The following is a 16,519-nucleotide window of genomic DNA, read 5'->3' as shown; positions in this document are numbered from 1 at the left end:
TAATTAGGGTGGAGAGTAGGGGAAGTTTCCGATCACTTTTTCGCTGAAAAAAATAGGGACTGGCATTCTTTTAGTCACTCATTCTCAAGTCACTTAATTTTTGAGCTAGGGACCATTTTTTTATTTCTGGAGATAGATATTTTTAAATACTTTAAATTAGCTTGAACAAGTTATCCTCGAAAAATGCATAGTTTTCCCGTCTTTTGACTTTGAAACTACAATATTTAGCATTTTACGAAGAAGAGCTAACATATAATAAAGTATAGCTCGATTACTATAAAAGGTACATTTTTGTTAAGCAAACTTGTTTTGATAGGATGAAAACTTTTTGGGTTATTAGCAGAAAACTGATTAAAAACAATGATTTGTTCGATCTAAACCAACACTTTCGATAGCGAATAAATCGAAAACTATTACTTTTATCAAAAAAATGTATGAAACGTTTTTTGCTTAAAATGAATGTGTTTACCAACTTTTGCGGTCAAAATAAAATAAAAAATTTCCATCCCCGCGATGGGGTGGCAACCACCCCCATGGTAAAAGCACCTCTCGGCATGATATAGATTTTGATCCTTGGACTATCCACTACTTATTCTCAAATTTTCAAGCAAATCGATCCATTCTGTAAAAATTGCGAGGTTTTGTCCTATTTTAAGCTTCATTACTTGGACTATTGGAGCAATAAAATTTTTGATCATCATTTTATAAATAAGCAAATTAACTAAAAATACATTGCATATTTCTTCTCACCGATTAGTCCTTACAATTATTATTTTCTAAACTATAACAAATTTATACGCCACCATTAAGAGGCTACATCAGCGCGTCAGTAAGACGGAAAGCGCATTCCAAGATTGCAGCTTTAATTTTGAATATTTTGTCTAGTTATTTGGCACATATGGCGGTACAGAGCCCAATTTGAGAAATATATTAGTATGTGGAAATTACTCTATAATAAACTAGTTATTAGTTTTGAGAGTAAACTAAATGCAAGATCAAATACGTACGATATCGGGACGGTATCACGAGGTTTTTTCCTGGTTTTCCCTCGTGATTTACTATGGAATCTCTAACGCGAGAATTTTACTGTCACCGTTGCATTTGGTTGTCTTTTTAAAAACAGATCACATGCTATGATTTTTTGTGGCGGATATTCTTGAGTTGGGGTTGATTTCATGTAATCGAATGAACTATCTTTCAGTAAAGTCGTCCCAGGAATGCAACTCATAAATATTGGCAATATCATTTTAAAGTCTTCTACTTTAAAATGTATAATATATGTCTGAATTGCCGATATAAATGAGTCAGATTAAATAAATTATTAGAAGAATTTTTTTGCTAAGCAACATTTTTTTTAATTTAGTAATATTTTGTATTTTGACAACGACATCTGATTTGGGCGTCGAAAATTATTTTTTTCATTTAATTGTGGCTTATTTCCCAATCAAAATAGTTAATTAAATAAAGTACTACAAAAACAAGTCTATACCGCCATTAAGAAGAACAAAAAAATACACTTTCTTCAAATAAACTTTTTTACCCCATGCCCAGATTTTGTGTCACCTTGGAACTACTAAAATTGATTATGTATAACAACTTAACTGACTGATTTGGCAACATTTAGCGCGCCTATGAGTATATTTTTATCACAATATTGTGCCTTCGTCTTTGAGAAGTGTCACGTACCTACTGCCGACGCACTGTTGCCAAAGGTTCGCAGAACTATCGAAAAACGGTGCGGCTACTATATCTCGACTTAATATTGATGACGCGCTGATGTAGTATCAACTGCACTCATTTCTTGTCGCAAAGCTCGCTGTAATGTATGCTTTTGCAAATATTACCTGACTGATTGATTTTAGAGTACAGCTAATTATGTCGATGCATCACCTTTTACATAAATAAAAACAAAGCAGGATTAAATTAAAATAGAAAGAAAAACAGAGCCTATGAAAATAGACAAATAGAAAAAATGGAAGAAAATTTCAAAAACAACGAAATTAGAGGGGCATACGAATACCTAAAAAATATAAGAAGTGGGTATAAACCTCAAACAAGTCTATGTAAAGATGAAAGTGGGCAAATAATCAGTGACCAACAGAAAGTCACAGAAACCTGGAAGCATTGTTTTCAAACCCTACTTGGAACACAATTAGACATGGAAGATTAAACGGGTATGAACTACGTAGAAGAGAATGAAGTAGATAATAGAGTAGAAGCTCCAACTATAGAGGAAGTTCTCGTAGCTATTAAAGCCCAGAAAAACAATAAAGCTCTGGGAGTTGACGAAATACCAGCAGAACTGTATAAGGTAGGTGGCGACCACCTAACAAGTCACATCCACGCGCTCATCAAAGACATATGGCAAGAAGGGAAAATACCCGACGACTGGAAGAAAAGTACAGTATGCCCGATCTATAAAAAAGGAGACAAACTCCAGTGCAAAAACTACCGTGGAATCTCTCTACTATGTACAGCATATAAAGTCCTCACGTATATTATAAACCAGCGGCTTCAACCACTAGCAGAAAATATTATTGGAGAGTATCAGACGGGTTTCCGACGGGGAAGATCGACACTGGATCAAATATTTACAGTCAAACAGATCTTAAGCAAATCATGGGAACAAGATATTGATGTTCACAACGTGTTTGTAGAAACAGGCATACGACTCAGTCAAAAGGAACAAACCATACTATATATTGGCTGAATTGGCAATACCACACAAGCTAATAAGACTCATTAAAGCCACAATGGATGAAACTCGGGCATGTGTACGAATACAAAACCACCGGACAGACTTTTTCAACATTTCGCAGGGACTAAAGCAGGGAGATGGGCTGGCCCCAACATTGTTTAACCTGGCACTGGAGTATGCGGTTATGCAAATACAAACTGGACGAGGAGACCAACTGACCAACCGAACGGTTCAACTGGCCGCTTATGCCGATGATACTAATATTATGAGTAGAACATCAACAGGAGCACAGGAAACATACGCAGAGTTAAAAACATAAACAAAAATGCTAGATCTGGAAATTAACACAGAAAAAACAAAAATAATGACTCAGACGAGAAGAAATAAAGTCCCACAAAACATTATCCATGAAGATGACATTGAAACGGTTGGAAAGTTTACATAGCTGGGAGTAGAACTATATATGCCGACGGATCAGAAGATGGGGAAATACGGAAGAGAATAACGCAGGCAAACGAAGCTTATTTTGCCCTCTCCCATATATTTCGGTCTAAAAGTGTCCACCGAAATACAAAGATGAGAATCTATAAAACTTTAATTCGACCAATAATATGCTATGGCAGTGAAGCCTGGGTCCTGAAAGAAACATCCAAAAACAAACTCGACACGTTCGAAAGGAAAGTACTGAGGAGAATACTAGGACCTGTGAGAGAAAACGGAATCTTCAGAAGTCGATACAACAACGAACTGTATCAACTTTATAAGGAAGCAGCCTTGTCAGACTTCATTAGAATACAAATATTGCAATGGACCGGACATGTGATAAGAATGGGAGAGGATAGGCTACCAAAAAGAGCACTGAATGATAGAATGCAGGGAAAGAGACCGGTTGGAAAGCCAAGAAAGCGCTGGGAAGACACAGTAAACAGCGACGCACAAGCCCTTTTAGGAGTCCGTGTATGAAGAAGAGCAGCCACAGACAAGCAAGGGTGGAGGCAAAAAATAAAAGAAGAAGAAGAAGAAGGATTAAATTATCGATCAAAACACCTGTATAGTTATTGTGTAGACATTTTTCTTCTCTTGTTCTTGTTATGAAGTTGAATCTTCTATTTTAAGGTGACTTATACTTTCTAAATTTTCAAAAAAAATCGATTTTTGTTTTTTTACGCAAAAACATTCCTTACTATCATTTGTTTTGTTAAGAAATTAGAAACAGGAACGAAGTTATATTTAGCTACTCGAACTAAAACTTGTTTGTATACAACACGGCACGCGACGCCTCACATGCAACTGTATTTTTTCCAATTTAGAAAGTTAAAGTCTCCTCGATATAGTTTTTTGATTTAATTTTCTGTTACATACGAATTTTATTATGAAATAGTAAATCAGATAAAGTAACCAAAATAAATATTAGATGAGATTGGGTTGTTATTACATCCTCCTATTTTCAGGTTGAAGTCTCCGACAATGTTCCGAATCAAATCTGTGAGACCTGCAAAAACCAAATAATTTTCTTAGCTACAATTCGATGTGCCTTCGAAAAGGCCAATGCCATTTTACAGTTCCATTCTACTGATCGTCTGCAAAAGAAAGCAATCAACAAACAAAACACTAGTGAGAAAGATGATACTGAAATCAATATTTCACCACAATGCAAAGTGGAAGAAGAAGATCTATTTGAAGAAACTTTAAATGATCTGCATAGTCCGGAACAAATTGATTGTGAATTGGTAGACAATGTCGATGAAGATCTGGTTTCTGGTGATGATCCTCTTGAATTTGATAACAGCGTAGCCAATGTATCGGAAGTGGATCCACTGCTACTACAACCAGACATTACCGTCGAAGAAGCTAGACCCAAGTCTTCAAAATATTCAAAAACACGAAAATTCAAAAGTCTTATTAGCCACACATGTCCAATCTGCTGCACGGTCCTATCTCTAGCTGATTTTATTCCACACGTCAAAGGCCACAAGGTGCTGCAAAAGAACTTACGCGTTCCAAAGAACATACTTAAAGGTCCATACCGAGCCTCTCCTAGCGTTGATAAGGGTTTGTTGAGTGGCGAGGGGGAAATATTGCATAGCTGTCACGTCTGCCAGAAGCAGTTGAAAGCCGTTGAATGTATCACTCACTTGAGTCAGCATCTTGCTGCCGATCAGTCCGTTTGTGATAAGTGTGGTAGAGTTTTTAAGAATAAGAAGGTATTATTGTCACATATGGCAGTTCATAATGATGATCGTCCGTACAAGTAAGTAATGTCAAATTATTCAGCTCTTGAATTGGATTGGCTCGTATGTGATGCTCAAATCAATCATAGTTATTATTTTCTATACATATTGCCATTTTCTTCTCGTTGTGTAAATATCTAAATACCTTATTATTGTTATGATTCTACAGTTTTCATGGTTTTTCCAGTTTTCTTTATGCTGGTTTTAAAGTACTCGTAATTTGCTTTAAACATTGTTACAATAGGGATCTTACATAAAATTTTAAATTCGTAAAAAATGAACAACAGAACATAATTTAAATAGTCCAGGGCGCATCTGTTTTGAGATGGACGTTGAGAGGTGACTCAAATTTTTTTGCGGAAATTGCTTAAAAATAACTCATATAATATTTGAGTTATCCTCCCACTCAAAATGGTCCGGAACATGGTTTAAATAATCAAAATGTCAAAATATGAAGGAAAAATTCGATTTTTTTTATTGGTTTTTTGATTATAACTTTAAAACTATTCATTTCTGAGAAAAGTTGTACTGGCATAAAAGTTGCGTAATTAAATTTCCTACAATAATAAATTAGTAAAAAATTTAAAAAATAGTCACCCTTGTTGCAAAATAGGAATAATTGCGAAAAAAACATTTATGCTACACTTAGGACCTTCATATTTTACCGAGAAAAAATTTATGATACAGTAAAACAACAGTGTAAATTTCATTAAGATCGGTTCAACAGATTTTACAAAATAAATTTTGCAATCCAGCTTTCGCAAAAAAAATTCATTTTTTTTAAATGTTGCAGAACTGAAAATAAAGCAGATAGCAAGTTAAATTTTTTTTGCTTATAGAAGTCTACTGTACCTTTCATTTGCAATTTGCAAAATTAAAATCGATTAATTACCACGGCGTCAGGAAATTTTGTAAATAAACATTAATTTTTGGTGCTACGCGCAGGACAGCGGTGTTCGATTCACACAAGGTGATTTCCACCAAATCAACCTTTCTTCCAATCTTTACCTAATATATTATTTTCTTACTCTCTTTTGTTGTATTTTAATATTTTTTTCCACAAAAATCAAACTAATTTTATTATTGTTTGAAATATTGTTTAAACAATTGCATATGTTTAAAAATAATACACTTTTATTCTCTAAGTTAAAATATATGAACAAAGCAAGTTTTTGCTAAAAAAAGTGTTATTTCAAAGGATAGAGTATGTGTTTTTAGTCGCAATAAACAAATTTATTTATTTATATCGAAATGTAATAAAAATTAAAATGTATCAATCATTATCAAAGGTCGTTGGAATGCCCAATCAGAGCAAAGTATCCGCTGTGCTGCGCGTAGCAGCAATAATTAATGTTTATTTAAAAAAATTCCTGACGCCGTGGTAGTTAATGGATTTTAATTTTGCATATTGAAAATGAAAGGTACAGTACACTTATATACGCAAAAAAAATTTCAATTTGCTATCTATCTGCTTTATTTTCAGTCCTGTAACATTTTGAAAAAATGAATTTTTTTGCGAAATCTGGATTGCAAAATTTATTTTGCAAAATCTGTTGAACCAATCTTCATGAAATTTAGAGTATTATTTTACTGTATCAAAAAGTTTTTCTGGGTGAAATATGAAGGTCCGAAGTGTAGCACAAATGGTTGAAAAACGTAAAATGCGAATACTTACTTGTTTTTGTATGTTTTTTTCGCAATTATTGCTATTTTGCAACAAGGGTGACTATTTTTTAAATTTTTAGCCAATTCTATATTGTTGGAAATTTAATTACGCATCTGTTATGTCAGTACAACTTTTCTCGGAAATGAATACTTTTAAAGTTATAATCAAAAAACGAAGAAAAAAATAGAATTTTTCCTTAATTTTTTGACATTTTGATTATTTAAACAATGTTTCGGACCTTTTTGAGAGGGAGGATAACTCAAATATTATTATTTGAGTTATTTTCAAGCAATTTCTGCAAAAAAATTTGAGTCACCTCTCAACGTCCAAATGTACTAATATTTTTACAGATGCGCCCTGGTCTAAAAATATATATCTAGAAAATGAAGTTGTTTTTGTCTTTCGTTTGGCCCCTAAAGACGATTAAAATCGAGAGAAAATTCAAATTATAGCAGTCAGCCCACAACGCGCCCTCATTGGCTGTGACGTCATATCATTATAATGTTTGAGCTCCGCCCCATTGTATTTCACTGTATTTCAGTTTTATAAATCTTTAGATAGTTGCTGTGAACTATATTTCATAATATTTGAGTGTTTTTGTGAAGACATTTTTTTTAAAATGATTGAAGAGTGTTTTTCTAAAGGGAAGTGTGCTAACTTACCCATTGTAAATATGTTTGTGGTGGCCACATTTTCAAAAGGATGACATGTTTTTACACAATTGATATATGTATATTAAATTATGATTTTTATCTTTTACATCTATTTACATTCTGTATTCAAATGTTTTATTTCCTTTTTGTTCAATTTATACTTGATTTAAAAAGAAACTATTAAGTACATAGATTAAATACTTACATTAAAATTAGCTTCGCATATAGTAGTAAAAATGAAAAATACCCACGAGCGATCATATTAAACACATCTTTTCTATGTTCCAGAAAGTAGTGAACCAGTACCATTATTATAAGAACAGTTTATATAATTATTACATGTACTTGCGCTGCCCAATGTTTTTTTGTGGCATGGTGACAGGAAAATACAGCGTGTTTTAAATGTTCGTTCATGGGTAATCTTTCATATTTCCTACTATATATAACTAAAATGTCTAATGTACTTTCAACATATTATGTATATGTAACCACTTTATTAAACTTCGTTTCTTATTGACTGGTAATCTAATAAATATTTTATTGGGGGTTTTAATCAATGGTTGTATTTTAACACAATGGTACTAAACAACAATTGTATAGTATTTACTTTTATTTCCATAGTAAACCCACACGCAATTCAATACTACCTCTTCAAATATTGTGTTAGACTCCCAAAGTAAACAAAATGGTATATAATTTTAAATGAGACATTAGAAATGTCATTAAAAATATTATGATATGACGTCACAAGGATTCGCCCGTTTTTAGATCGTTTGAAATGATTTAAATACACAGAAGATTTTAAATTTTTGTACTTTTAAGTTAATATGAGGTTTTGAGGCATGAAATTTGTTCCATCTTCCAAATTAGTTTCTATCTGTCTATAGTAGCAGTGGACACTGCCATTCTCTGGCGGTTTAAAATCGTCTGCTTGTCGCTTTCGAATTTAGTTGTGTGTGACCAACGAAAGCGTTCGTAAGTATGCTAGTTTTTTAGATTTATGTCGTGATAATCAGTTTTCGTTTTTCCCTCATAGGAAAACGCAATTGGCGTAGGCGTAGGCATAGGCCTCATGTTCTCAACGGCCTTTTAAGTAGTCTTATATACTTTCAGGGGCCCTATTTTCGAATTCATTCGAGCATATTTCGCATACGAAATTAGAAGAATTTTGGTCAAAATCCAGTTTCTTGTCTTTTCGAATACTTCGTGTACAAATTTATTCGTATACGAATTATTGTTGTTGTCATTTTAAGGTCATTTCAGTTGTCATTGATAGTTTTAGTCGTTGTTGTAAATAATATTTATACAATGAATTTTCTTTTCAATGTCTGGTTTAAAATAATTTTTTAATAGAAAAGACGATAATGCATTGAATATAATAACCTAACCTAACTTTATGTAAGTATTTTAACATTGGATCTAAGCTCTAAGCTTGACATAATGTGTAAATTCTCAATTTTTTCATACTATCACTGTGCTATCACATTACATAAACGTACATTTAAAAAATCGTTTTGAAACACCAAAAAAATAGTAAAATATCATTGTAAATACTGGATACAAAAATAATAATAAACGAAATAGTGGACTTTGCAAACCGATATTACTAATGTTATGCAAGCTTAACGACGTTCTACATTCTACACCTTCGGCAAAGAATTAAGGATTTGCATGAAATTTTAGTATGTTATAGTTTACGTCAAAAAACTAAGACTTGATTTTTTAAAAATTGTTTTACCGTGCCGTTTAATTACTGTTAAGGGTCAAAGTTAAGTTTTAACATGGGCTCTTATGGGAATTCTTAAAAAGTTAATAACTTTTGACCCAAATTTACGATTTTTAATTATTTGTGCTTAAATTAAAGGTGTTTTTGTAAGGAATAACATATTAAAAAATGAGGATTGTTTACCGTACCATTTATTTTTAATTTATTTATTTTAATTAATTCCGTAATTTCCGTAATTTATTATAATTTATTTTTATAAAGTATTCAATACTGAAACATATGATTTGAGTATTCTGCTATAAATGCATTGTTACCAACTTTCGCTTGCATATAAGTTTCCCCCCTTTCCTCTGAGAGGCATACCCCGCAACGAAGGTGTAGAACGTAGTTAAGATGCCAGCTAATATTTTAGCAATTTGTTTTTAATAATGTGAATTTACCATTGATTGAAATTATACAAGAAATAAACAAAAAAGTATGGCAACACTGTGACTCTTCAGATAGGTTAAGTCCAATGTTGTTTGAATTTGCAGTGTTGCCGGTGCAAATTCTTCTCGTATACGTATAACATTTCGAAGGACGTTTAAAAATACAGATTCAGATTCGTATACGAAATTTTTCATTTGAGTTAACTCGTATGCGAACAAATTCGATTGAATTCGAAAATACGACCCCTGGACATACTACCGGACAACCAGTAGTGTGGTGCTTCTCAGAGCCTTCTTTCAGTGCGTCATTAATTATGAAGTCATATAATGTATTGGAAGTATACGCTCTGAGCTTCGCTGGTGTCGCTCCTAGCGGTTACTAATTCAACTTTCACCGGTAATTTTTAAATTTATTATTTAATTGTTATCGCTTAATATTTACAACGCAAAAAAGTAATTAAATTGTAATCGATTTTTTTAAGATGCTGCTAATAATTTTGACGTTCTACATATTGATAAAATATACATTTCTTACTTCGGATACTTTCACAATGATCCTGTAGATGGCGCTAAGATTAATAGATTAATTTAGAATTACATAATTACGTATTTTTTATGGGAAATAAGCCACAATTTTACTAAAAAATGAATTTATTAACGTTTCGAAGCCCAAATCGGGTTTCGTTGTCAAAATACAAAATACTTTTAAAATAAAACAAACATGTTGTTGCTAAGTATAAATATAAATATACTATTATAAAAATGCCACAAGGAAATAACTTCAGAACAACATTAGAATTACATATTACGGAGCATTAAAAAACTTAAATTCAGTATTTAAAACGTAAGTATATTTAAGGTAAAAATATATACCGCAGCTTTGACCAACTAATATTTTTTATAATTAATGTTTTTAATTTTAAATTAATCACTTTGACATTTATGTCAAATTTCCGGTAAACGTTTACAGACTTGTCACTACTGGCGCTCGCGAATTTATAAATATCCCCTCTACGTACGAGCTCACAGCGTATAGAAAATTATTTCATGTAATTATTGACGAATCTGACAGATGCCAAGATCGCACTTAGCCACGGGTGAAAAGCTTGTGGCATTACTAGTACTTTTATTGCAAGGTGGATTATTAGAGATATTAGTGAATTTGATTTTTACACTATTATGTTAACATTAAATTTTTTGTGTAAATACGAGGTTATCCCGTATATTAATAAAAATAAAATGTAAACAATATTGTTTATTAAATTCATAATAAGGAAACATTTAAAAATGACAACAAAACGATACAATTATTCTTTTTTTATCTTCTTCTGTGGCGGCTCTAAATAATTCGTTGTTGTCACATCCAAACCATTTCCTAAGGTTCTTCAGCCATGAGTTACGTCTTCTTTTTATTGATCATTTTCCCTGGATTTTTCCTTGCATAATGACCTATACTCCATCTAATTTACTTACCGTTGCACGTCATCCGCGTCATAGCCCGAGACGTCACATGATACCAACACGAAATATTTAGGCGGTAGGTGTGTTCTGTTTTAGAATCACTTTGCCGAGTACACTGGCATTACAGCCACTAGACATATTTTATTATATACGCGTAGAAATAATATTTAAAGATTTCTATTAATGTTAACTTAAAGAAATACACAATAATATCTTTCATTTAATTTGTATAAATGGATTATAAAGCGTTTTTATGAAGCACATTTGTTCGGAATACACTGTAACTATAATCGAACGAAGGTGATATTTTGGCATAAATTGGTAACATTTATTTGACAGTTGCGGTGATGACAATTCATATTTGTTTATATTCTTTACTATAAGTATTTGTTTCATTATATTTACTGTTTTTATTATTTACTTTAACGTAAGATTATAACTTAATTCTTGTTTTCTATTTCTAAAGTGTTTATTTATTTACATTGAATATTTATTTGTTTTGCTATATAATCCACTTCCGCAAAAATTGTGTGATGTATTTGATTTAAAATGAATTCAATAATTTTTTGTAATTGGGCAACAATGTCAACTTAGATCTCTAACGTAGATAATGACGTGCAACGGTAAGTAAATTAGACGGACTGTAGAGTATTAGATGCATACAAGATAGAGAACTTTATCACTGAGATTTCTATTGTATGAACGATTTCTATCAAAACTCCAATTAACTTTTTGAATTGATTATAAATTTTTTCGTTTTAGATGCACATTTTGCCACCAAAGCGTCACGAGATCAGAAAGCCTTAAGAGCCACGTTTGTACGAACCCCGGTTCTTATAGATGTAAGTACTGTCAGAAGTTGTTTGAGACTGCGGCTGCTCGGACTACACATATTAGTTCGGTTCACAATTCCGCTAAGCACATTCCCGGCTTTTGCAGGAAATGCAACGTTGCCGTTATGGATTTGAGTACCCATAGGATATCGAAGCACCCTACGACGAAACACCTGTGCACTGTATGTGGGTCTTACGTTTGGAACATTGACGTGTGAGTATGAGTATTTCTTGTATATAGGAAAAATAAAACACTAAAATATTAAAAAATGTATAAACATTTTCAATTTCTTTGCAACACGAAAATGCAGCAGCTGCATAATGCTCTGGTTAAATCGGAGAGTGCAGGAAGAGTCTATACCGGTTTCGGAGGTCTTTTCCCCCTCATCAGTAGTCCCATATCCTCTTCTCTCCGATTTCCCCGGCATCATACTTTGGGCCTTTCCGCATTGCAAAGAAAGAAATGTCACGGATGAACTAGAGCCATCTACCGAAAAACAAAGTAAGTTATCAATCGAAGTAGCACAGAATACGACAATAAATATCGTTCCCATACAACCAGATGGACAACAGGTGGAATACTTTCTTTGGTTACACCTGAGATTTTCAAAATTTATAAATCATACAGGATGCCGAGGAAATTAAGATGAGAGAATTTTAAATAATTCATAACTCATCTGCTCAGCGTGGTAAAAGTTCCAACAAGAAAGATTTCTTAATACTCCTACAAAAAAGTAAATGAATTAAAAAACATTCAACATTTGAATTAAAAAATGTATAAACATTTTCAATTTCTTTGCAACACGAGCAAAGCTGCACAAGCTGCAGCAAAACACAGCTGCATAATCCTCTGGTTAAATCGGAGAGTGCAGGAAGAGTCTATACCGGTTTCGGAGGTCTTTTCCCCCTCATCAGTAGTCCCATATCCTCTTCTCTCCGATTATGGGACTACTGATGAGGGGCAAAAGACCTCCGAAACCGGAAACGCGTCCAACCTGCACTCTGAAAATTTTCAGAAAGTAGTAGACTCGCTCAAACGAAGCAGTTAAAATCATTTTTAAGACTTTTGTAATCATTTTCCAAAAAGGACGATGTACTGTGGACTACTAGAAATTGCCCGTGGATTAGACCTACTGGGGATACCACATAAAAAACGCGCCTCCAGACTATACCTCATAGGTGGTTGAGAAATGGGTCAAAAATAGCTTAATAATAGCATAGGAATGTTAAGATCATAATAAATTGTATAATTAAAAAATATATATATATATATAGATAAAAAAGTAATAGTGGAGTCACTGAAGGTGGATATGAGCTATTACCTCCGATTTTCTTCAACCTTCATCGATTTGCATGAAAATTGGTGAGTGGTTAGAGGATATCTCAAGAAACAAAGGTGACATGGTGCGAACTTGCGCTTTTACCCTGGGGGTGGATGCCACCCCTTCTCGGGCTGAAAATTATTTTATTAAAAATAACCCCATAATTAGATAGGGGGGCAAATTCTAAGCAAAATTTGTTATATAAACTTATTAAAATAAATCAAAACTTTTTGAGTTATTAAAGATCAAAAATTTTAATATTTCGTAAGAAAAATGCATGTTTTTAACCGATTTTTCGTAGATAACTCAAAAACTATAAGTTTTTACACAAAAGTTATTATTATCAAAATTGAAGCCAATAAAAAATTAAATAAACTCATTACTAAAAAACCTTTTAATATTAACTAAAAGTGAGTTATAGGTAATTGAATGCATATTTTTTTCGGCGAGTACCCAAATCTAAGTATTCAAGCTTAAATTACGGGAAAATGATGCATGTTATAACATAAACTTATTAAACATTTGTGAAAGTACTTAGAAATATCTATCAAATGAGGTTACGGAACAAGTAATAGCATTAAAATTTATCCTCAGAAAATTTTTCAAACTTTATCTTTTAAAAATTTTTCCAAAAAATGTTATCGTTTTTTTTTAATAACTCCGTTAATTTTTAAGATATCAATTTTACCTAAAAACGGTTTGAAAGGTAATTCCAAAGGCTAGTAAAACGCGTTGAATTTAATCTTTTAAACCCCTTATTTTTTTCAAAATCAAAGATTAAATGACCACGGTTACATGGTTCTCGCAGCAAAATTTAAGCTTTAAACGTTTCTATCTCGGTTATTTTTCACCCTACTTAAATGGTAAAACAGGTATAATATTTGATATAGAAAAAACTAAAATTTGGTTATTTACAAATTTTAACGTATATTGAGTATTTTTATAGTTATTATCAAAAGAAAATGAAAATGACGATAATTTTAAAAATTCTGATTTTTTAAATTATATCTCTTTTTCAAAAATATACATTTTAAACCGGTGAAAATTGTGAAAATCGTTACTTATGCTAATACAAAAAAATTTTGTAAGGATTACTATAAATTTTAATTTTTGTGGAAATGGCGTATGTTTTATTTTTCACTTTTTCCCAAAAAAATGCGAAAGGGCTCTCTTAGTTTCATCATAACTTGCTTAATGTTGATGCTATTAACTTCTTCTGGAGCTCATTTGATAGGTATTCTGAAGTGCTTTGATAAGTGTTTAGCAGGTATATTTTATAAAATGCATCGTTTTCCCGTGATTTAAGCTTGAATATTTAGATTTGAGTACTCATCGAAAAAAATATACATTCAATTACCCATAACTCACTTTGAATTAACATAAGTTTAGTACTTTGCGTGAATAGTGTATTCAATTTTTTATTGTCTTCAATTTTGGTAAAAATAACTTTTTTGTAAAAGCTAATAGTTTTTGAGTTATACGTGAAAAACAGCTTTAAAACATGTATTTTTTTTAAGAAAAAATAAAATCTTTGATCTTTAATAACTCAAAAAGTATTGATTTATGTTATTAATATAACAAATTTTGCTTAGAATTTGTTCCTCTATCGATTTATGGTATTATTTTAGATAAAATAATTTTCACCCCAGAAAAGGGGTGGCATCCACCCCCAGGGTAAAAGTGCAAGTTGGCATAATGTCACCTTTGTTCCTTGAGGTATCCTCTAACTGCTCACCAATTTTCATAAAAATCGATGGAGGTTCAACGAAATCGGAGGTGAAAACCTTTAGTGACTGCACTATAAGCCTAACGTTTTGTTTTTATTGAATCCCTATGAGCATTCGAGAATCTGGTCAAGTTTGGAGCGCTGCAAAACCTAGATAAATAAATAAAATTACACAACTTTATTGTGGAGATTGTTCGTTGAAAAACCTTCTACAAAATTGCTGTGATGCCATTTTATTATAAAATGAACTAAAACGAAGTTATACCCTCCAAAAGGAAACTTGTTACAAAATTTTCACTTATTTTTGTTTATAACTTTTTTGTTGGTCACTTGACGATAAATAGTAATGAAATAAAATTGTAGAAAATTTAATTTGCTACATTTTATGTTTAAATTTTATTAATGTCTGATTAAATTTTCTGTAGGGTTGCTAATTTACTAGATACAGCATGAAAACCCTTTGAACCCCTTTATCCAAGATGGAGACCGGGAGACAAGGATGACAAACTTTCGTCCTCTAAAAGACGCAAGCTAAGGTCTAAAAAATGAAATATTTCAATGTACTAAAATGTCTTTCTTTGAAAACCATGAAAAAGCTTACGGTAACTTTTGTAGAATATAAATGTTTTGTAATTTCCTTTTTATTCTAGGCACATGCATAAACACAGAACGCGCTAAGGATCCTCCACCAATCACTGTCCCATTTGCTGTAAGCAGTTTTACCACCGCTACGTACTGAACAAGCACGTCCTGATCCATGGCGGTAAAAAAAACCATATTATGTAGTCCCTGCTCAAATTATTAGACTCACCCTATAAATTTCAGTTTTTTCATTTCAAGAGCCTTAAAAGTGTCTTTATAGTAATAAACAAGTGCTGATTGGATTGCATAAGAATTAAAGAATAATCATACTAGTTGGTTAAATTAAAAATAATTAAACTTTGATTGAATTGTCAAAACTTGGCAAATGACAACAGATTGTGCTAAAGCCGCTAAAGGCTCTTATCTATCATTAAAAAATACCGCATGTAGTTAAATAGGAATAGTAAGATCATGTGTTGTATCTTAATCTCAGTTTTAAACAGTGGCGGCTCGTCAGAGGAGGCAAGGGAGGCTCAGCCTCCCCATAAATTTTTTACACACTCTATACTGTTTTGTTTATCATGAATCGCAAAAACAACAATTACTCTCACTATTATACAACGTGTAAATTCCATATTATCACTAATTATCCATACGTACGGAGTACGGAGCATTAGCATTAGAACGCATGATCGCGTCTCAGTTTTTATTACATATTATTGTAGGCAGGACCCTGGGTTATCCCGAGATGCACGAACGGAGCCGAGAAGCCCAGCATTCTCCTTTGCTAATGCTCCGTGCAGCGCAGCAGGCGTTTAAAGAGACCCGGTCTCCTAACAGTGGCATCTACGGCGCCATCACACGCTGCCCGGAGATATACCAAGGGAGGCAGAGTAACTTCTCAGCTCCGTTGGGTGGTTGGGTGCGTCTGGGGACAACGAATTTTAGGGTCCTGACTAAAAATAATGAAAAATCTAAAAGTGCGAATTTTGTTATGAAATTTGGTATGTGGGGTTATAATAATATTTGGAACAACTTGCTCAAATAACTTTTTCCGATATCTCTAACTCAAAACAAAATATCGGTAATTTATCGTGTTTTTGAATCCGCAGTAGGCCGCGTTTAGAATTAAACAAATTCAGTTGAGTATCTTAAAAATTTTGAAGCTTCATTATGTATGGACTGCAAAACTT

General features: G+C 32.5%; 1 protein-coding gene across 4 annotated transcripts in view; it reads left to right on the top strand.

Annotated features, from left to right (window-relative positions):
• Window positions 1-15,563, top strand: part of LOC114332213 (uncharacterized) — a 110,595-nt gene extending 95,032 nt beyond the window's left edge. For all 4 annotated transcript variants that reach the window (XM_050642130.1, XM_050642129.1, XM_028281970.2 and 1 more), the window contains 3 exons: window positions 4,150-4,949; window positions 11,626-11,910; window positions 15,395-15,563. In XM_050642130.1, coding sequence (XP_050498087.1) covers window positions 4,150-4,949; window positions 11,626-11,910; window positions 15,395-15,422 — 1,113 coding nt within the window. In that variant the 3' untranslated portion in view covers window positions 15,423-15,563. The remainder of the gene's footprint in view (window positions 1-4,149; window positions 4,950-11,625; window positions 11,911-15,394) is intronic.
• The last annotated feature ends 956 nt before the right edge of the window (window positions 15,564-16,519 follow it).

This window comes from Diabrotica virgifera, chromosome 1 (assembly GCF_917563875.1).
Source record: "Diabrotica virgifera virgifera chromosome 1, PGI_DIABVI_V3a".
In the NCBI taxonomy this organism is placed as follows: Eukaryota; Metazoa; Arthropoda; class Insecta; order Coleoptera; family Chrysomelidae; genus Diabrotica; species Diabrotica virgifera.
Note: the sequence above shows the minus strand (reverse complement) of the source record. Positions and strands in the feature narration are given on the sequence as shown.